The 24,260-nt window shown below is 40.1% G+C and overlaps 1 protein-coding gene across 1 annotated transcript in view; it reads right to left on the reverse strand.

Moving 5' to 3' along the window:
• The window catches only part of LOC132890179 (gamma-aminobutyric acid receptor subunit alpha-2), a 120,556-nt gene that overhangs the window by 14,514 nt on the left and 81,782 nt on the right, over positions 1 to 24,260 (reverse strand). The window contains exon 8 of the mRNA XM_060926968.1: positions 4,418 to 4,620. Coding sequence (XP_060782951.1) covers positions 4,418 to 4,620 — 203 coding nt within the window. The remainder of the gene's footprint in view (positions 1 to 4,417; positions 4,621 to 24,260) is intronic.

A 24,260-nucleotide genomic window follows, 5' to 3' on the forward strand; every position in this document is an offset into this window, starting at 1 on the left:
CAAGTACTGTAGGTGCCGGAACGCCTGGCGATCTTCCTGCTGCGCCAGCACCAGGGCCTCGAACCTTTGCTCCTGTTCTTCTCGGAGGGCGACCAGCTGCTGGCTCTGTTGGGCCGTGGCAAGGGCACGGATCAGGTCCTTGAAGGGGGAGGACTCCATGGGGCTGTTCTCTCCTGCGCTCCGTCCCGGGTTTCGGCACCACTGTAGCAAGTCTTCTAGGTGGGTGGAGCACAGAAGCACGGCAGGCCAGAACTGAGTTCTCAAAAACCTGTTTATTGTAGCTTTTCAGCTTTCAACTACACACATACACGCACGCACGCACACACACAAGTATCCAGGTTGGGGAGTAGCTCCCTTCCTCCGCTCTCCCTCTCCTCTTATAGGGCACGGTCACTAGGGAAGACACACAAACACAGGTTAATTCCCATCAGGTGCAGTGATTCCACCACTTACCTTCCCTGACTCCGCCCTCCATTCACAGACCGACGCTCGACCACGCCCCCGCTGCCACAAACACATTTTGGTGAAGGCAGCATATACTACACTCCTACCAGACAAGATTTGAAGACATTACTGCTGGCTTTATTTGGAATACTGTGTGGTCTACTATTCATGACTCATCTCACAACCCTTATCACCAGCAAATTCACTTTAATTAAATGCATAAAACGTACTTAACCCTTCTTAATCTCCTCTGCATTTATGTCATAAGCGATCCCTTATCTAAACTGTGTCAAATGAAGGCATCAAGTATCTTTCTTCAACTCAATAAGCAAATTGTATTAGATGTTCTCACAGCTGCTTAGAAAATGACTGCAGTTTGATGGGTGCTACATCACTCTCATTCCACTGGATTCTTACCGTTTCGCACATCAACTGAAGGGATCTCCAAACAGCTTGAACCTGTGTCATAGTCGAGCCACTAAACCTTGAGTCCGAGTCCAGTCTCGAGTCCACAGTGTTCAAGTCCGAGTCAAGTCCAAGTCATTCAAGAAAATTTCGAGTCAAGTCCAAGTCGAGTCCAACACTCCAACCGCACCATTTGACGGTGGCTGTTTTAGCACCATTAACATTAGTTTGTTCCTGAACATGACATATGAACAGGTGAATGTGCATTCTCTTTATCAGGGAGTGTGTGAAGTATTCTGTCAGAGATGGTTGGGAGACAGATGTAAGTGCAGAAGGTGTGTTTATTTATACAAGTGAAGACAGGTAAACAATCCAGAACAGCAGGCAAAATCGTAAAACAGTGAAACAGGCAATAGGTCAAGCAAGACACAACAGACTATCGTAGACTTGGCAGAATCAAAGACGAGAAACAGGAACTCAGGGATCAGGAAACCAAACAAGGAAATAAGGCTTGGTAATGTGTCAGCAACGCAACTCAATACTTCACAAAGTAAGTGTGGCTTCACAGTTTTTATATAGGTGTGCTGATTGCGCTTTAATCCTGTGCAGGTGCAAGTCATTTACGGTGCGTGTGCGAGAGTCCACTTGGTCCACTTGGTGCGCATGCTCTCTGGAGCATGCTGAGAGTCTGTCTGATGCACATGCCAAGGCACACAGGTGTGACACTCTTGTGTGTAGATATAAATATCTTATGCCAAATTATTATGGCATGTTACAAAAAAAATAAAGAAAAAACAGAGTCCTTGTCTCCAATTTACGAGTCTGAATGCAATTAATGCACAAGTTCAAGTCCAAGTCATCAGTGCTCAAGTCCAAGTCATGATTCCTTAAAATTAGGGCATGAGTCGGACTAGAGTCCGAGTCCTGGACTTGAGTACTATAAGCCTGGCTTGAACTAGAAGGGCATTCAGTAGTGTGCACACCTCCACCAAGCCACATATTAGAATATCCAGATGTTTACTATGTTGACATACATATCCAGATTTGCATCAAAATCTAATCAATTGTTCCTTGGCCCATGGCTCACCTTTCCTCAAAAGTCCATCAAAATCCGTTCACTGATTTTTGAGTTACGTTGGGAACAGACAAACAAACGAAGGTGAAAACATAACCTCCTTCAACAAAGTTGGCAGAGGTAATTAATTGTGCAAAGGAATCTACCTTGAATTTGGATTAGTGCTGCTGATAAGTGAAAGAGTCTTTTGTCACAATATAGGTCTTATCCTTCTCTGCCAATTCCTTTCAATATCATGCATTTTGAGCCCTTGTAATTTGGGTGTCCTTATGTTTATGGTTGTAAGTACCGTATATTAGTTTATGTGCATATGTTTTGCGTAAAAATGGGACTGTTTTCGTGTGTACTACTGACATTTTCTCTGCATGTACAGTACTGTGCAAAAGTCTTAGGCACTCTTTTTTTCATACAAACTTTGTTATAGATTTCTATTTTATGACTTCTACATTATCGAGTCAGTACAAAAACATTTTAGAGTTTCAAACATTTTTTTTTCCAGCACAAAATTAAATGTTACAGAAAAAAAGTTTGTATCTGAGCAACATATTACTGTCAGGGTGCAGGTACTTATGGATGTACGTGCAGAGGCGAGCGGAGTGCAAACTGTGTCAAAGCCAAAATGTAAGACAGGAATCGTTGTCAGAGAACTAGAGAGGGTCGGGCAAACAGCGAACAACGTAATACAGGAAAGACAATGAGCGTGGAAAGGAATAGCAAAAGTCAGAAACCGAGAGTCAATCAGAAAATACCAATGCTTAGTATGAACTGGAATGAGCAAAACAATACTTCACACTGGAGTAGTGTGAGTGAGTGGCTTAAATAGGGAGAGAGGTGATTAGAAAGATGAGTGTCAGCTGTAATCAGTAGCCAGGAGACAGAGGGCGCTGTGACTCTTGGGGAGTGTAGTTCATTGTGTCCATGTTTGTAGTCCGAACGCTCTCGGCAGGTTTACTGACAATTACACAAAAGACCACTATTCAGATTAAAAAAAGAAAACATAATGAAGGCTACTGGGTTTTGGTGCAAAATTAAGAAGCAAGTGTGACAGTCAAAGTGTCCAGAAGAACCGTGGCTGGTTCTGTAAGATGTTCAGTAAAACCTACAGCTCATCTCCTTATCAAACTGCACTCATTGTACCTGAGACTACTAATTTTTTTTTTTTAAAGCAAAGGGTCGTCTCACACCAAATATTGACTTTGTTTCATTTTATTATGGCTTCCTGCTGTTTATAGTATTTTTTTTAATGTTGAAATATTTCATTTCATTATTGTTTAAGCCATTTTTGGTCGACAGCATTTCTTTACATGTGCCAACAACTTTTGCACAGTACTGTATGTAGATGGTCTCTAAATTCTTTTTGTTTGTTCTTTTAATATGTAAAATCCATAGCTTTGTCACATAAGAAAGAAAACATTACAGCATATGGGCAAATGTACTGGATTATGTGTTATTTTATACTATGTAAGGTATTACTTTAGGTAGTACTTTACTGTAAATATATTTTATAGTTGTTTACTGTAAATTTCTACAGTACTTTATTGGCAACCTGTTGCAGGTAAATTACTGTAAAATTGTATTTTAGTTCACAGATTGGATTAGAGAAAGTGGGATGAGAGAAAGACAGCTGGGAAAAGAGGAGCCAGTGTGAACTTCACAATAAATTATGATCTCGTTATACATAAATGAAATAAAATTTGTTTTATGGTTATAGCATTTTGTCTTCCTATATGGGTAGATATGTATGAAGTGACTACAAATTTTCACTTTTATATTTTATGTCTGGGCGGCACGGTGGTGTAGTGGTTAGCGCTGTCGCCTCACAGCAAGAAGGTCCTGGGTTCGAGCCCCGGGGCCAGCGAGGGCCTTTCTGTGTGGAGTTTGCGTGTTCTCCCCATGTCCGCGTGGGTTTCCTCCGGGTGCTCCGGTTTCCCCCACAGTCCAAAGACATGCAGGTTAGGTTAACTGGTGACTCTAAATTGACCGTAGGTGTGAATGTGAGTGTGAATGGTTGTCTGTGTCTATGTGTCAGCCCTGTGATGACCTGGCGACTTGTCCAGGGTGTACCCCGCCTTTTGCCCGTAGTCAGCTGGGATAGGCTCCAGCTTGCCTGCGACCCTGTAGAAGGATAAAGCGGCTAGAGATAATGAGATGAGATATTTTATGTCCATCTGACTGTTTCTTGGTTTACTCTTACTAAAAATCACCTACCTGTATATGACCAGGACAGGAAAACTAAAAAGCTATGGCATTACAAACATGACCATGGGATTATTAACCATTTAAACTGACAGCAGTTTCAGACTTGCATTCATCTCTCTCTCCTAACTGCATGCCCTTTCTATTAGTTTTACTGTTGTTATCCATATGTTTTATGTAGCTGAATAATAATAGCTAAATAATAAGCAAGATATTAAATCAACATTGATCAGGATGTTCATCAATCAGATCAACATTCTACCCTTCACATAATGCTGATAAATACACGTTTATTACCTTGTCATTGACCACGCTCTTGCCGTCCCAGGCCCAGCCACGCTTTGTGAAATAGTTGACTGTAGCAAATTCAATGAGGGCTGAGAAGACAAATGCATAGCACACGGCAATGAACCAGTCCATAGCGGTGGCGTAGGCCACTTTAGGCAGTGAGTTACGGGCACTGATACTCAGAGTTGTCATCGTCAGTACAGTTGTCACACCTGTAAAACATAAGAGATGGAAAAAGAAGGACTAAATAGAGAATCCTGATTATGCAGTCTTACTAAGTACATTACATTTAGCAGACGCTCTTATCCAGACCAACATACAACATACCCAGGGCAGCCTGGGGAGCTAGGTGCCTTGCTCAAGGGCACTTCAACCATTCCTGCTGGTCCAGGGAATTGAACCGGTGACCTTTAGGTCTCAAAGCTGCTTCTCTAAACATTATGCCATGGCTTTAAGTAATTTAATAATTGTAATGCATAACAGAATGGGTGAATCAAATGGTTCAAACACAATGCTATACTCTGCTGAGCCTCTAATGTAAATTAGAGGTTCAGCAAACTGCAATATTCTTGGAGACAAAACAGAAAATATTGTCTGCACCAAGTCCATTGTTTCAGGCTCCTTTGAAAATGGCTACAGCATCCTGTGATGCCTCACTGAACCTAATTTTCTCTTCTCTCTAATTTCCCTGTCTCTGTCCCACTATTTAGTACTAAAGTGTATTTTTAGATTGCTCCAAGAAAATTAAACAAAGACCCTTTGAATCCCTTTTGGATTTTTTTTTAGCAATAAATAGCAATAATTAGTTCTTGGAATTATAAATTGCCACAATTGTATCTTCTTGCAGACTAAACGGCATGTTTCATAAAGCTCTTCTTGCATTCTGTACTTCCAGCACAATATTCAAAGCCAGTGATTGTGTAAGAACGTTCCTAAACCAAAGCCCTTTTTACACTTGGTTGTTTCATGCATTTGAACATCAGGATTACAGTGGTGCTTGAAAGTTTGTGAACCCTTTAGAATTTTCTGTATTTCTGCATAAATATGACCTAAAACATCAGATTTTCACACAAGTCCTAAAAGTAGATAAAGAGAACCCAGTTAAACAAATCAGACAAAAATATTATACTTGGTCATTTATTTATTGAAGAAAATGATCCAATATTACATATCTGTGAGTGGCAAAAGTATGTGAACCTCTAGGATTAGCAGTTCATTTGAAGGTGAAATTAGAGTCAGGTGTTTTCAATCAATGGGATAACAATCAGGTGTGAGTGGGCACCCTGTTTTATTTAAAGAACAGGGATCTATCAAAGTCTGATCTTCACAACACATGTTTGTGGAAATGTATCATGGCACGAACAAAGGAGATTTCTGAGGACCTCAGAAAAAGCATTGTTGATGCTCATCAGGCTGGAAAAGGTTACAAAACCATCTCTAAAGAATTTGGATTCCACCAATCCACAGTCAGACAGATTGTGTACAAATGGAGGAAATTCAAGACCATTGTTTCCCTCCCCAGGAGTGGTCGACCAACAAAGATCACTCCAAGAGCAAGGTGTGTAATAGTTGGTGAGGTCACAAAGGACCCCAGGGTAACTTCTAAGCAACTGAAGGCCTCTCTCACATTGGCTAATGTTAATGTTCATGAGTCCACCATCAGGAGAACACTGAACAACAATGGTATGCATGGCAGGGTTGCAAGGAGAAAGCCATTGCTCTCCAAAAAGAACATTGCTGCTCGTTTGCAATTTGCTAAAGATCGTGTGGACAAGCCAGAAGGGTATTGGAAAAATTTTTGTGGACGGATGAGACCAAAATAGAAGTTTTTGGTTTCAATGAGAAGCGTTATGTTTGGAGAACGGAAAACACTGCATTCCAGCATAAGAACCTTATCCCATCTGTGAAACATGGTGGTGGTAGTATCATGGTTTGGGCCTGTTTTGCTGCATCTGGGCCAGGACGGCTTGCCATCATTGATGGAATAATGAATTCTGAATTATACCAGTGAATTCTAAAGGAAAATGTCAGGACATCTGTCCATGAACTGAATCTCAAGAGAAGGTGGGTCATGCAGCAAGACAACGACCCTAAGCACACAAGTCGTTCTACCAAAGAATGGTTAAAGAAGAATAAAGTTAATGTTTTGGAATGGCCAAGTCAAAGTCCTGATCTTCATCTAATTGAAATGTTGTGGAAAGACCTGAAGCGAGCAGTTCATGTGAAGAAACCCACCAACATCCCAGAGTTGAAGCTATTCTGTACGGAGGAATGGGCTAAAACTCCTCCAAGCTGGTGTGCAGGACTGATCAACAGTTACCAGAAACGTTTAGTTGCAGTTATTGCTGCACAAGGGGGTCACACCAGATACTGAAAGCAAATGTTCATACTTTTGCCAGTCACAGATATGTAATATTGGATCATTTTCCTCAGTAAATAAATTACCAAGCATAATGTTAATGTTAAAATCTTATCAGAATGCTGTTGAGATAAAGGATGCATGAAATGACCAGGTGTAAATACAGTTTTAATGTTGAACAATTACAGCTCTGTCTCTAACTAGAAGAAATGACAGAGCGGCTGCCACACACGAGATACCTTCTAATTCTGATGAACATGTAAACAAATGCCTCTAATTCATTGTATGAATTTTATGAGTACTGCTGAGAGAGAGGGAATCATCTCCATGTCAGAAAGCCTCATCATTATGAAGGCCTAAACTGGATTATGCCATTCTGATCATGGTAATACTCAAGCCTAAATGACAGAGAACAAAAAAATAAAGGCAATAAAGCAGCACAGTAAGTGATGATTTGGGGGTGAGCAGAAAATGTCAATGACAGGGAGCGGAAATCACATCAGGTGATTTGTTTGCTGAAGCAATCACATTTCTAATCACCTCATCTTATACTGATGGTGATTGAAGCACTGTTCAGAATTATTGCCATCATTCAAGAGAACAAGCAAAAATATCGTTAAGATAATGACCTCTACCATTCATCTAAATCAACACAAAATGGGTGTAGAAAGACAAAGTCAATGAGAAACAATGAGCTTTTTTTCTTCTCTGTCCCTGAATTCGAGGTATCCGGTTATTTCGCACAAAAGTCTTTTAACACAAGTTCTAAAGTCTCTTAGCACAACTCTATGTTCTTTCGCACAGTTCTGGATTATGGTCACATTAATCGGAAAAAAAGCCCCTCATCTTGATATAGGAAGGGGTTTATTATGATTGCTTAGGGACTGGAAGCTGGAATTTCTGCTGCTGTGCATGTTAAGGATCAGTTGTTGATCCCTGAAACGTGGACTGAAGATCCGATTCTTTGGATATTTGTAGTTAAGCCATAACAAACCTTGAATTGTGGGCACCTTCATAGATACAGTGGAGCTTGAAAGTTTGTGAACCCTTTAGAATTTTTTATTTTTCTGCATAAATATGATTTAAAACATCATCAGATTTTCACACAAGTCCTAAAAGTAGATAAAGAGAACCCAGTTAAAAAAATGAGACAAAAATATTATACTTGGTCATTTATTTATTGAGGAAAATGATCCAATATTACATATCTGTGAGTGGCAAAAGTATGTGAACCTCTAGGATTAGCAGTTCATTTGAAGGTGAAATTAGAGTCAGGTGTTTTCAATCAATGGGATAACAATCAGGTGTGAGTGGGCACCCTGTTTTATTTAAAGAACAGGGATCTATCAAAGTCTGATCTTCACAACACATGCTGGTGGAAGTGTATCATGGCACGAACAAAGGAGATTTCTGAGGACCTCAGAAAAAGCGTTGTTGATGCTTATCAGGCTGGAAAAGGTTACAAAACCATCTCTAAAGAGTTTGGACTCCACCAATCCACAGTCAGACAGTTTGTGTACAAATGGAGGAAATTCAAGACCATTGTTACCCTCCCCAGAAGTGGTTGACCAACAAAGATCACTCCAAGAGCAAGGCGTGTAATAGTTGGTGAGGTCACAAAGGACCCCAGGGTAACTTCTAAGCAACTGAAGGCCCCTCTCACATTGGCTAATGTTAATGTTCACGAGTCCACCATCAGGAGAACACTGAACAACAATGGTGTGCATGGCAGGGTTGCAAGGAGAAAGTCTCTGCTCTCCAAAAAGAACATTGCTGCTCATCTGCAGTTTGCTAAAGATCACGTGGACAAGCCAGAAGGCTATTGGAAAAATGTTTTGTGGACGGATGAGACCAAAATAGAACTTTTTGGTTTCAATGAGAAGCGTTATGTTTGGAGAAAGGAAAACACTGCATTCCAGCATAAGAACCTTATCCCATCTGTGAAACATGGTGGTGGTAGTATCATGGTTTGGGCCTGTTTTGCTGCATCTGGGCCAGGACGGCTTGCCATCATTGATGGAATAATGAATTCTGAATTATACCAGTGAATTCTAAAGGAAAATGTCAGGACACCAGTCCATGAACTGAATCTCAAGAGAAGGTGGGTCATGCAGCAAGACAACGGCCCTAAGCACACAAGTCGTTCTACCAAAGAATGGTAAAGAAGAATAAAGTTAATGTTTTGGAATGGCCAAGTCAAAGTCCTGACCTTAATTCAATTGAAATGTTGTGGAAGGACCTGAAGCAAGCAGTTCATGTGAGGAAACCCACCAACATCCCAGAGTTGAAGCTGTTCTGTACAGAGGAATGGGTTAAAATTCCTCCAAGCTGGTGTGCAGGACTGATCAACAGTTATCGGAAACGTTTAGTTGCAGTTATTGCTTCACAAGGGGGTCACACCAGATACTGAAAGCAGAGGTTCACATACTTTTGCCACTCACAGATATGTAATATTGGATCATTTTCCTCAATAAATAAATGACCAAGCATAATTTTTTGTCTCATTCGTTTCACTGGGTTCTCTTTATCTACTTTTAGGACTTGTGTGAAAATCTGATGATGTTTTAGGTCATATTTATGCAGAAATATAGAAAATTTTAAAGGGTTTACAAACTTTCAAGCACCACCGTATATCTGCGTGGAGATTATCCACAAAAAATGAAAGACATTTTATTTTCACTCAAGCCACTTTCCAGACACATTTAAAAAGGTCTCAGACACATTTTAGCCACATTATACAAGTGCAAATGCATTTGTTTCTTCATTTGCGTCTGACAAATATCTTATTCATGAAACAGCTAAAAACAAAGAAACGCAATTGTTTGAATGTGATGAGCTAATTTGCATATTCATGGACTTCAGTGCACAGGGTGTTTCAAAATTTTTACATCATTTCACAATCTAATAACTTTGCCAATTCTCGTTCAATTGACCTCAAATTTTAACAGCATGTGTGGAAACAGGTCAAAATGTTATGTTTAATGTTTTTTGGTTTTATCTTTTTAGGTATAGAAATGCCATTCACTGTAAAAGAAAAGACGTTTTGTGTGTTAGAGTACACTCAAACACAGTTGAACAAGACCGTGCAGTGTGCATTTATGAGAGAATTCTCTAAAAATGCACCAACTGCAATGCAGATTTGGACATGGCACAAAAAGTTCAAAGAGGAAGGCTGTCTGTGTGTGTCTGTGTTTCTGTGTCTCAGGCAGTGCGCATATTGAAAATTTGTGAAATCCACATACCTTTTGAATTTCTCATTCAAATTTTAAGGAATAAATCTTATATTGCTCAACATTAAGCCTGTTCAGTTTAATTTGCCTCGACAATGTAGTTTCTGGGATATTTACATCTCAAATAATACTAAATTTTTTGAAACACCCTGTATAACTGGATGAAGAAATATGATATTTAAATCTCCCACACTAAAACCCCTGGCTACAAGGAGATATGCTCCGAATGAAATGTGTATCTCTGATTAAAACAGTCATAAAAAGATTAAAGGTTCGTTAGGCCAACTTGCATTGTTGTATGGGGTTGCCCAATATCCCAAAACTACTCCTAAAATGAAAAGCACAATGATGTATCTGCCACTTTGCCAAACAAACGCCTCAGTTGTTTTTGTTTTCTTTTGGTCCTGCCTTCTTTTTAGCTTTTAGAAATCTATGACTTATCTCAGGTTCTGGGTTTGAACCTGCCAGTCAGCCTGGGCCGTTCTGTGTGGAGTTTGCATGTTCCCCTCATGCCTGCCTGGGTTTCTACTCAATGCTCTGGTTTCCTCCTACAGTCCAAAGACCTGAGGATTAGGTCACCTGTCTACTCTAACTTGCCCACAGGTGTGAATGTGAGAGTGAATGGCTGTCTGTCTCTGTGTTAGGCCTGTGATAGATTGGCGACTTGTCCAGCATGTACCCTGCTCTATGCTGATATTGTAGAAGGCCTGTGTTGTGTTGATGTCACTATATTCTTCTATTTGTTCGTGTTTGCTCATCTCATCTACATAATGTTCCTCAAAGGATTCATTGGTTTGGAGCCAAAGATCTTGTTCTCATACAAGCTGCTGAAGATGGCAGTTATTTCAGTATACAATTAATGTTTTTGGAAGTGTATAATTATGATCTAGGTATGACTGATGGCTCTTACAGGAATTGCAGCAGATTTGCTTGCCAGCAGAGTAGCCATTAGTGCCTCCATATACACACCCGGAGGACATACTAGACAAAAAAAGACTGTGAATCTGGGTTATATCTGATACAACTACAACCCTGATTCCAAAAGAGTTGGGACGCTGTGAGAGATGTGGATGAGAGCAGAATGCAGGTCCTTTCCAACCTGTGTTCGATTGAGTACAGTTCAGGGACAGGATGTTTGGTGTTGAAACTGAGATTTAAAAAAAATATATACCGGTATATATATTTTTAATATATGCTCATTTTGAACCCAATGTCAGCTGGGATTGGCTCTTGCTGACTAATGACCTGTAATGTATAAGTGGTATAGAAAATGAATGAATGACATATCTCTATTTTAATCAATTATAAAGAATCCACTGAGAGTTCAGTAAGAACTTAATTAGAATTAATTGATTAATTAGTACTGAACCCATCCATCCATCCATCCATCCATCCATCCATCCATCCATCATCAATACCGCTTATCCGTCAGGGTTGTGGGGGAAGCTGGAGCCAATCCCAGCTTACTTTGGGCAAGAAGCAGGGTATACCCTGGAAAGGTTGCCAATCTATTGCAAAGCTTATCTAATTCATATGCATTTTTAAAAAAAAAATTCTATCTGAGACACCAGTCTGGCATCATTGGCCATAAACATTCTTTTCTAAGCAAGTTACATGTGTGTAAGATGTTCTGCTTGCTTTGGTTTGATGAGTCCAACACTTTTGTCAGCCTACAAGGAGCAGATACGGTGTAGAAAAACAACAGAGGAATGGAAATATGATCAGACTGTCATCCAAGATGAAGGATATATCATTTTGAAAATTTATCAAAAGCAGACAAGCACTTTAAATTTTCTTCACCATCTGACCACTGTGCTACACAAAGCAAGGCTAAATGGATCTTTGGCATTAAGATAAAGTTTCTTTTACTGCCAAGCAACAACATTTATTCAAACATTACATTTTGCTGTCTAAGTGTCTCAGGTTCAATTATGTATGAAAAATTGCTAAATTACTCCTCACACTACAATTGTGCCATCCAAAAATCTCACACATAACTATTTACAAGAAGATATAATGCACTTATAGTTCAAACAATATGCTTTGAACCAATAATAATAATCAAGTCACTAGCTGGGATTGTTAGTTAGTCAGGCACTACAGTATGTGTATACACTTGATACATTGAACGCAGATTTCACAAATCCTTTCACCGTTCCTGTTCTCTCAGTAAATTAGCTAAAAGCATGTACCCCAGCATTCTGTAAAGAAATCACACAAATAGAAAAAAAGCACCACACAATGTATTAGTCACACATCTTAGTCACAGTGAACCTTTGGTCTCAATTTAATCATCGAGCTGAAGGGACATTGTGTTTCTCTCCTGGAGTTCATACTGCCAGAATGACTCACTCATCTAAGAGGTTAATAATGGAAAGAAAATTAAATATTACAAATAAACTAGGACTATAAATGTTACCATAGAAATGACTGCCATAACAGGTGCATCATTAAAAGTGAATATTCTAATGCGTTAATGCATAAATAGAACAAGCTTGTACAAAAGCAGGCTGCATACTGTAATTATGAGAAAATGAAAAGTCAATGAAGGCCTGGGGTCTGTACATTCAGATATGTATGCTGGTGTGTGGCTAACATGAGTGCTGACAATGTAGATATCCATAACACATTCACGTTAGTAAATGTCTAACAAATGTGCTCACAAAAAAAAAAAATGATGATTTTTGTGTAACAGGTTTGTTGATGCACATGAGACCTGAGGCCCAAGGTGAAGTTCTACCTCTTCTGAAGCTAGCTGACAGCAAGAGGAGAAAAAGGAGATTATTACTTGGTTAGAAGAACAAACCACAGTGAATCTCCATAGTAACAGCACAGACTTCCTTATTTCTGGCTAAAATTCTAATTAACCATGTATATTCCGAACTCTTGCAATAACATATCCTTTTAACAGTTTTATTACAGTTACTAATTCATAACTTCATCTCATTATCTCTAGCCGCTTTATCCTGTTCTACAGGGTCGCAGACAAGCTGGAGCCTATCCCAGCTGACTACGGGCGAGAGGCGGGGTACACCCTGGACAAGTCGCCAGGTCATCACAGGGCTGACACACAGACACACACAACCATTCACACTCACATTCACACCTACGGTCAGTTTAGAGTCACCAGTTAACCTAACCTGCATGTCTTTGGACTGTGGGGGAAACCGGAGCACCCGGAGGAAACCCACGCGGACACGGGGAGAACATGCAAACCCCACACAGAAAGGCCCTCACCGGCCACGGGGCTCGAACCCGGACCTTCTTGCTGTGAGGCAACAGCACTAACCACTACACCACCGTGCCGCAATTCATGACTTTATCCGTTTAAAAAAAAAAATCAGTCCTTGAGATGAGTATCGTCTCAGATTAAAATACCATCTCCTCTGATGCTAACCATCCAGGGGAAGAAAAAAAAAACCTTTTCATGTACTTTAAAGGAATGATATTATTAATGAACCAATAGTCATTTATAGTGTCTTGCAAAATTATTCATCCCCCTCGGTGTTTGTCCTGTTTTGTCGCATTACAAGCTGGAATTAAAATGGATTTTTGTTGGGTTAGCACCATTTGATTTACATAACATGCCTACCATTTTAAAGGTGCAAATTGTTGTTTTATTGTGACATAAACAATAATTAAATTGTTATTTATTGTCTGAAACCCCTAAATAAGAGCTGATCCATCCAATTCACTTCATATGTCACATAATTAATTGATTAAGATCCACCTGTGTGCAATCAAAGTGTCACATGATCTGTCACATGATGTCTATATAAATCAACCTGTTCTGGAAGGACCCTGACTCTGCAACACTACTAAGCAAGAAACATGAAAACCAAGGAGCCTCCAAACAGGTCAGAGACAAAGTTGTGGAAAAGTATGGATCAGGGTTGCGTTATAAAAAAAATATCCCAAACTTTGAATATCCCAGGGAGCACCATTAAATCCATTATAGCCAAATGGAAAGAATATGGCACCACTACAAACCTGACAAGAGTAGGTTGCCCACCAAAACTCACAGACCGGGCAAGGAAGGAATTAATCAGAGATGCAACAAAGACACCAAAGATAACACTGCAGGAGCTGCAAAGATCCACAGTGGAGATGGGAGCATCTGTCCATAGGACCACTTTAAGCCGTACACTCCACAGAGTGGGGCTTTATGGAAGAGTGGCCAGAAAAAAGCCATTGTTTAAGAAAACACGTTTGGTGCTTGCCCAACAGTATGTGGCAGACTCCAAACACATGGAAGAAGATTCTATGGTCAAATGAGACTAAAATTTATCTTTTTGGCCGTCATGGGAAATGCCATGTGTGGTACAAACCCAACACCCTGAGAACACCATTCCTACAGAGAAGCATGGTGGTGGCAGCATCATGCTGTGGGGATATTTTTCATCTGCAGGGACAGCAAAGTTGGTCAGGATTGAAGGAAAGATGGATGGCAATAAATTCAGGGCAATTCTGGAGGAAAACCTGTTTGAGTCGGCCAGAGGTTTGAGACTGGGACAAAGGTTCACGTTCCAGCAAGACAATGACCCTAAACATACTGCGAAAGCTACACTGGAGTGGTTTAAAGGGAAACATTTAAATGTCTTGGAATGGCCTAATCAAAGCCCAGACCTCAATCCAATTGAGAATCTGTGGCATAACTTGAATATTGCTGTACACCAACACAACCCATCTAACTGGAAGGAGTTGGAGCAGTTTTGCCTTGAGGAATGAGGAAAAATTCCAGTGGCTAGATGTGCTAAGCTAATACAGACATACCCCAACAGACTTGCAGCTGTAACTGCAGCAAAAGATGGCTCTACAAAGTATTGACTTTGGGGGATGAATACCTATGCACACTCCAGATTTCTGTTTTTTCATTTTAATTATTGTTTGTGTCACAATAAAGCAACAATTTGCACCTTTAAAATGGTAGGCATGTTGTGTAAATCAAATGGTGCTAACCCTCCAAAAATCCATTTTAATTCCAGCTTGTAATGCGACAAAACAGGACAAACACCAAGGGGGATGAATACTTTTGCAAGACACTGTATGTATTTAATATTAGCCTCATATGGCATTCTGTAAGTTTTACAGTATGTACGGTCCAAAATATTAATTTCAGCATGACATATTGTGGTTATATCAAACTGTCAGACAATGGTGCTGAACTTAATACTGCTCCTCTAATACTAACACTGTGGACAAGTGCAGTACCAGTCAAAAGTTTGGACACACCTTCTAATTCAATGTTTTTTCTTTATTTTTATGAATTAAAAGCCACTTCATGTCTTAAAGTAATGATGGCTGTCGTTTCTCTTTACTTACCGGTAAGCCTAGGTCACAACCGGACGTACGATTTTTTGGCCGTGCGATTTTTGGCGTTTCCCAAATCGCTGCGTTTTTTTTGTTCGTGGAGAAAGACGCACGTTGGCCGTAAGTTTGTCTTGCAACCTGAAAAAAACGTAAGCGCCCGTAGAATTTGTTTGACATGAATGACAAAGAACCTCTGTGGCCAGTCTGCGGCCAGTCTACAGCTCGAAAATCAGCATGTCACACGCGTACCCTCCGCGCGTTTCATGCGCGCCCTCCATGCGTTTCTTGCATTTTTTGCACGTAGACCGGCCGTAGGAGCACGTACGGCCGGTTGTGACCTAGGCTTTAGTTGAGCGGTTCTTGACATAATATGGATTACTACAGTTGTGGAATAGAGCTATTTACTGTATTTTTATTATTTACTGTTTGAGCTCAAACACATTAAGAAGGCAAGAAATTGCACTCATTAACTTTTGACGAGGCGCAGCTGTTAATTGAAAAGCATTCCAGGTGACTCCCTCATGAAGCTGGTCAAGATAATGCCAATGGTGTACAAAGCATCATCAAGGTAAACAATGGCTACTTTGAAGAATCTAAAATATGAAATGCTTTAACACTTTTTTGTTTACCACATAATTCCATATATGTTCCATATGTTATTTCATAATTTTGATATCTTCAGTATTGTTCTACAATTTAGAAAATGGTCAAAATACAGAAAAAAAAACTATGAATGAGTAGGGCTGTCCAAACTTTTGATTGGTACTGTATATACTAATACTATCACACAAGTGAAATGGACTGAGGTTCAAGGTCCAAAATATGACTTGGCCTTTGTGCTTAACGCTCATGGAATTATGTGATAGTCTGTAGGTATGTCTGAGGTCTAAATGCCAATGTACGCAATTATGATATTAAAGCCTCACTGCTTAACTTGACTCTGAAAACAGCCCTGTGACTTCCTGCTGCTCAAATGAGGAGCAGGAAGGAAAATCAGTTCTCAGATTCTGAGCTTCAGTTCAAGAATCAAAAAATATCAGATGAGCCACAGTTGACCCCAGGTCATCCATACACCTAGAACGAGACTGGATTAGATTCAACTGATTTCTTTGCTTCTTACTCTGCTTATCAGTCATCACTGGCCATGGGCATATGTGACTAATAATCAACAATGAGGTAATGGACACATAGGTGGTGTTCTTCCTTGGCTTCTAGGGGAAACAAAGACACTGGTTGCATGGACACAAGTCTTCCATCATGGCTCATTCGTCACTCAGAGCCAAAACTGTGTACAATTGACCATGGCTAACTTGGGAGCTAACCAAGAAAAGTGTCTGATATGGGGGAAAACCAATCGAACATGCTATCAGGATGTAGCCACAAGCCTGTTAGTCTTTTGGTAGCTGGCCAAGAAAGCTGAGCATCTACCGGGTGTTAGTTAGCAGTGTGGTACCCAAATAATTCTGTGCTGTTACTCAGCAAGAAGGTTGTATGACAATAGTATTTCTTGCAAATGTTATATGTCTTATCACTTCATGGTTTTGTTGGAAGGCCTTGCAGTGTGTGTGCATGTACAGTGATATTCACCAACAGCAATTTTCTGGTATTCACAGAACCACAGTTACATATCCCAGTGCAATCTACTTATGACTTCAGACTATGTTTCTTTTCCTGTTTCCAATGTTTGATTGATTAATTAATTTTCTATGTTGCTTATTCATCGCGGGTCATGGGAGAGCTGGAGCCAATCCCAGCTGACTTTGGGTGAGAGGTGAGATACAGCCTGGCCAGATCACCAGTCTATCATGGGACACAGAGAGTCAGAAAGCCTTCACACTCAGGACAATTTAGTGTCACCAGTTGACCAACTGTTGGAGGAAATCCACACAGGCGCAGGGAGAACATGCAAATTCCACACAGAAAGGTTTGAACCCAGAACCTGCTTGCTGTGAGGTGGTAGTGTTAACCACTGCACCACCGGCAATATATTTTTCTAGTTCCAAACAGTTTTTGACTCACACCTGAATTCCTGCTTATATGAAAATGGATTATTTTTCACTGTATTTGTCTGCTTATGTTCTTTGACTACAGATTTGTGGATAAGTCTTAAAAACACTCAACACAGCTTTCTGCCATCTCTCCTGTCAAGTTTTCACCTGCTCACACTCAAGACTCCACTTCCCAGAGTTTGTAGCATCCTCCAAACATGGCAGTCGCGGACTACGATAACCAACCCGCACCGTGCCACCCTCCATCTCTAGAATGCTGATTAGTGCTACACCTGTTCCCCATCTCATATGATTACCACTGTGCATATAAGGACTCTAGTTTGCACTCACCAAGTGTGAAGCAAATGCTCAGTGTTCCCTTGTCTGACTTTACCAAGCCGGTATACCAGTGTTGACTTCCTGGTTATTAGCTCATCCGGCTGACAGGTGATGAGCTTATGCCATCAGGTGTTGTCCATCGTCCGTCTGTTGTCCACATTTCACGAAAATCGCTTCTTCTCTCTCAATTAAGCCCTAACAAGTCATTTCCACACAAATCACTTCTTTTCCCTCAATTCTTCACCGATTTTGATTCTTTCTAGCATGAAGGTAGGGGTACCTGGGGTGCATATAACTTCTACCCAGATTTGATTTTTCACGGGGCCAGAGTGAGCTATGCCATCACTGATGGTCTCGTTTATATTGTTCTGTATTTCGGTTTATGATCTTTGTCTCTGCCTGCCTCGCCTGACCATCGCCTGCACTTTGACTTTGACTCTGCTTCACGATTTGGATTTGTTTGCCAGTTTGACTTAATAAACTCTCTGCTGCCTTTATATCCATGTGTCGCCTGCATTTCTGATATCTTCTGCATCTCTCTCTCTCTCACGCGCATGCACACACACATCACAATTATCTTGATATACTCTATAACATGTATAATAAAGACAATACAATTCTCTTGTCCTTTTCAAGAAAGCTATGAAAACTGGAATACTTTTCATGCTGGAATTCTATAATATCTTTGACACCCAAATATTCCAGACTCAGGTCTTGTTGAGCCAAGCTGGCTAATCTACACTTCCCATGAAAATGTCACAGCAGATTAATTATCATGGAGTTTTGTCATAAGCAGGAATCACAGGGTAGTAGCACAATATAACCTACAGCTATAAAAACCGTCATAAATCATAAACATGCTGTGACAGGTTTATCTATGGCACATAGCCTTTCTTTGACGGGTGATTTAGTGATGTGGATTGAGGACGCCCTCAGCACATTTCCACGCTACCAATTTATTGACTGGAGTGGGCGTGTGATGTAACCAGGAGAGCAGGCCAAAACTTTATGTACCTGATTGTCAGGAACACTTTAGAAAGGAATGGCACAAGGATCCTGCAGTGGTAAGGCAAATTAATTATAAATGCATTTTTTTCTCTCTATTGAAAAAAATTGTGATGATAATAATAATAATAATAATAATAATAAACCATGAAAGAACGAAAAAAACATGAAGCTACCAAATTCAGAAGACAGCTAAACACACCAGAAATTGAAATAGTGGAGAACGAGCCAGCCACCGTCTATGCTTGAAGAACAAAGTTGAAAGCTAAACATCAAGCTTTAGAACAACTACAGAGTAAATGGGAAGAAAAACCTTTACATGGACAGTACCCAAAACAAGTCAATGACAAAGATGTTGATCAAGCCCAAACAAACTAATGGCTAAGAACAGCTGGCCTAAAATCTGAAACTGAAGGGTTTATTATTGCAGCTCAAGACCAGTGCAGCAAGACAAATTATTATTGGAAAAAGGATCTTGAAAGACGGTACTGACCCAATGTGTAGGAAGAAGAAGAAACCTTTATTTTTCACATGCACACTTCAAGCACAGTGAAATTCATCCTCTGTATTTAACCCATCTGAAGCAGTGAACACATGCACCCAGAGCAGTGGGCAACCATACTATAGTGCCCAGGGAGCAGTCAGGGGTTAAGTACCTTGCTCAAGGGCACTTCAGCCCAAGGCCACCCCATGTTAACCTAACTGCATGTCTTTGAATTGTGGGGGAAACTGGAGCACCCAGAGGAAACCAACACAGACACGGGGAGAATATGCAAACTCCAGACAGAAAGGCCCCTGCTGGCAGCTGGGTTCGAACCCAGAACCTTCTTGCTGTGAGGGGACAGTGCTAACCACTACACCACCGTGCCGCCGTGTAGGATATGCAATAAATAGCAAGAGACAATAGACCATCTAGTCTCAGGAGTCTCAGAATTAGCCAAAACAGAATACTGTACGTACAAAGGCACAACGAGGCCACAACATACCTCCACTGGGATGTCTGTAAGCATTATAACAGCAGAGTCAAAGACAAATACTATGAATGTGAGCCATTAACTGTAATGGAAAATGATGAAGCTTGTATACTCAGACATGTCAATCCAAACTGATAAAGAAATTATGGCCAACAGACCAGATATAGTAGTGAAGGACAAGAAGGAAAGAGTTTGTCTGCTCATTGATATGTCTGTCTCCACCGAAACCCCCCCCCCACTTCTCTAAAAACTACAGAAAAACTCTCCAAGTACAAAGATCTACAGTAGAAACAGAAATTGAGAGAATATGGGGTATGAAGACCACAACCATACCAGTGGTAATAGGTGCTCTCGGTCTGGTCAAAAAAGGGATTGAAAAATACACCAACAAAATCCCTGGTAACATCAAGATACAAGAAATTCAAAAGATCGTCCTCCTCAGCACTGTTCACATATTAAGGAAGACCTTATCTATCAAGTAGATACATCACACCCTCATGGTAGCCCAAAGTCCAAGGGATGGACTCGGCTCTGTGAGCGAACTGAACAGGACATGAAGGAAAAACTCACAATAATAATAATAATTTGGTTTGGTAATAATTTGGTGAAATTTGGTTTCAGTTGTTGTGGAAAAAGCTATGAACATTTTGTAGAAAAGGAAAGAAGGGTCTTATAAAATGAAGCTACTAAGATTCTATGGGATTTTTCAAAGAAAAATAGAACATAACAAACCAGATATCGTTTTGTTGGACAAGAGAAAGGAAGTCTGTTTCGTACTTGATGTAGCCTGTCCATTTGATACAAGAGTGATTCAAAAAGAAAAAGAAAAGATTGAGCATTATACTGATTTGAAATGTAGTCTAGGACCTGGCTTAGACATGTATGCACATAATTTAGGAGAGGATAACTCAAATGTTATAGGCTAATTTGACCCTAAGGAATAACTTGGGATGTGTGCCAAAATTGCTGTCTGGGGCAAACAGCCTGAAAATCACCAATCCAAGATGGCCGCCGGTATTATGGTATTATTATTGTGTTACTCTTCATGTTCCTGATCCTGGTTTATGTGACACATAAACAGTAATAATGTGATGTTAAAAGTTGTATTGGTAGATGTTAAACATTTAGGCTCTCAAGATATTGCTGCCTACTAAAGTAATAAGTTTTGTTTTGTATTTTTCACTTTAAGTTAACATTCCACTGATCATAATAGTATGATTGAAAATACAATTTCTTGACATTAATTAAATGCTTGTTTTCTTATACTCTCCTAAACTATGTGCATAGCGCTCCCAATTCCATGATTTCATGTTTGAGGTAGGGTTATTCTGTTTTTCTCATGTTTTCTGTGAAACTGCAATTTTGGCCAATTTTTTGTGTTTTTTTTTTTTTACCTTGCCCTTGACCATAACTTGTTCCCTTTACCTTCAGTCATGAAAATGATGTCACTAATGGATTCCCCATACCCAAAAACCCATAAAATCAGGTATTGCACATACTTCTGTGGTGAGTGGTTCAAAAATTGATATTTTCAATATGACTATTGGCGGCCATCTTGGATTGGTAATTTTCGGCTTGTTCGCCCTGGATAGCAATTTTGGCACACATCCCAAGTTGTTCCTTGGGTTCGAATCAGCCTATAACAGTTGAGTTATCCTCTCCTAAATTATGTGCATACATATCTAACCCAGGTCCTCTACTAATACGAAATCCTCAAAAGCAGGAAATTGAAAAAGTTGTGATTCTACCTACTGTCGTTGGAGCTTTAGGCATAGTTACAAGTAATGTAAGAAGAAACCTTGAAAAGAGAGGAATCAATCTGGGTGTGGATGTATTACGGAAAACCTGTTTGCTTGGAATGGCTCATGCATTTCTAAAAGTCCTGGATATTAAATGAACATGAAGAAAAGAATGAAGAAATTTAATTTGAAGAAAAGGCTGGATGAAATAAAAACAAGGTTAGACTTAGAGAAGAGTGGCTTGTCATCTTAGGTCATGGGTAGTGGCCCGATGAAAAGACTGATGAGCCAGGTATAACATCAAATACCGTGTGTAAAAAATGTAATAATAATAAAGTCTTCATCAACATGACTACATTCATGTGGGATGAGCTTATCCACACTGACCATATGATACTACCCAACCCTCCTGATGCAGTGCTCCACAATAAGTGAGACAGGATATGCCTGCTGACAGACATTGCCATTCCAGGTGATGCGAAAATCAGGCTCAAGGAGACTGAAACCCCCCTCAAATTACAAAGATCCGGAAATTGAGATCAGCAGGATCCAGAACGCCAAGAAAAGAGTGGTGTCAGTGACAGTGGGAGCACGAGGAACACTCAAGAACAGATTTGATGGCAACCTTCAGATCCTCCCAGGTAATATGTCAGCCAGTGAAATGTAGAAGATTGCATTCATGGATGACGTGCATGACACCTTTCTGTAGAAAGGAGCTAGGATGAATCGCTACGTTTTCTTGTTGAGGTCTGGAAAAATGCTGAAACATCAGGCAAGAGAATAAAACTGGTGAACATTTTTCATGAACAGTGCCACATCAAATGCCGCATAATGAAGAGCAAATAACAGTTGAAAAACCTGATGAAATGGATCCACACTGGTATCTGTTAGAATATAAACCTGATAATGAATAGGATTCCAAATAGGATGCTACCACTGTATCCAATTGCAATACGGTATAACCTTCTCTCTCTCTCTCTCTCTCTCTCTCTCTCTCTCTCTCTCTCTCATATGCTTACTAGTATTAGTTAAGACAACTGTAAAGTATTTATGAGTGATAAAAGATGTGCTGTGTTGAATCTCATTACATTGCATTATTTTGCATCATACATCATATTGAATAGATGACTTGTTAAAATGTATCTTTCATTGTTGCTCATATTTTAAATGCACATGACATTGCTTTGAGAAGGAGAGACAGATTCCTCTAGTGTTACAGGAAATTCAGATTCAACAAGTAGTGTGGATTGGGGGAAGCTGGAGGGAATCAGCTTTTGCTTTAGTACTACAGTTTCGGGGACATAATGTCAGGTGTATACACCTGAGACATTCCCTCGGTGTAATGTCAAAGTGTGTGTAAATAATATTATCTTTACATAAAATATTACAGTGGTGCTTGAAAATTTGTGAACCCTTTAGAATGTTCTATATTTCTGCATAAATATGACCTAAAACATCATCAGATTTTCACACAAGTCCTAAAAGTAGATAAAGAGAACCCAGTTAAACAAATCAGACAAAAATATTATACTTGGTCATTTATTTATTGAGGAAAATGAGCCAATATTACATATCTGTGAGTGGCAAAAGTATGTGAACCTCTAGGATTAGCAGTTAATTTGAAGGTGAAATTAGAGTCAGGTGTTTTCAGTCAATGAGATGACAATCAAGTGTGAGTGGGCACCCTGTTTTATTTAAAGAACAGGGATCTATCAAAGTCTGATCTTCACAACACATGCTTGTGGAAGTGTATCATGGCATGAACAAAGGAGATTTCTGAGGACCTCAGAAAAAGCGTTGTTGATGCTCATCAGGCTGGAAAAGGTTACAAAACCATCTCTAAAGAGTTTGGACTCCACCAATCCACAGTCAGACAGATTGTGTACAAATGGAGGAAATTCAAGACCATTGTTACCCTCCCCAGGAGTGGTCGACCAACAAAGGTCACTCCAAGAGCAAGGCGTGTAATAGTTGGCGAGGTCACAAAGGACCCCAGGGTAACTTCTAAGCAACTGAAGGTCTGTCTCACATTGGCTAATGTTAATGTTCATGAGTCCACCATCAGGAGAACACTGAACAACAATGGTGTGCATGGCAGGGTTGCAAGGAGAAAGCCACTGCTCTCCAAAAAGAACATTGCTGCTCGTCTGCAGTTTGCTAAAGACATGTGGACAAGCCAGAAGGCTATTGGAAAAGTGTTTTGTGGACGGATGAGACCAAAATAGAAGTGTTATGTTTGGAGAAAGGAAAACACTGCATTCCAGCATAAGAACCTTATCCCATGTGTGAAACATGGTGGTGGTAGTATCATGGTTTGGGCCTGTTTTGCTGCATCTGGGCCAGGACGGCTTGCCATTGTTGTTGGAACAATGAATTCTGAATTATACCAGTGAATTCTAAAGGAAAATGTCAGGACATCTGTCCATGAACTAAATCTCAAGAGAAGGTGGGTCATGCAGCAAGACAATGGCCCTAAGCACACAAGTCGTTCTACCAAAGAATGGTTAAAGAAGAATAAAGTTAATGTTTTGGAATGGCCAAGTCAAAGTCCTGACCTTAATCCAATCGAAATGTTGTGGAAGGACCTGAAGCGAGCAATTCATGTGAGGAAACCCACCAACATCCCAGAGTTGAAGCTGTTCTGTACAGAGGAATGGGCTAAAATTCCTCCAAGCCGGTGTACAGGACTGATCAACAGTTACCAGAAATGTTTAGTTGCAGTTATTGCTGCACAAGGGGGCCACACCAGATACTGAAAGCAGAGGTTTACATACTTTTGCCACTCACAGATATGTAATATTGGCTCATTTTCCTCAATAAATAAATGACCAAGTATAATATTTTTGTCTCATTTGTTTAACTGGGTTCTCTTTATCTACTTTTAGGACTTGTGTGAAAATCTGATGAT

The sequence above is a fragment of the Neoarius graeffei genome, chromosome 8 (assembly GCF_027579695.1).
Source record: "Neoarius graeffei isolate fNeoGra1 chromosome 8, fNeoGra1.pri, whole genome shotgun sequence".
Classification (NCBI taxonomy): Eukaryota; Metazoa; Chordata; class Actinopteri; order Siluriformes; family Ariidae; genus Neoarius; species Neoarius graeffei.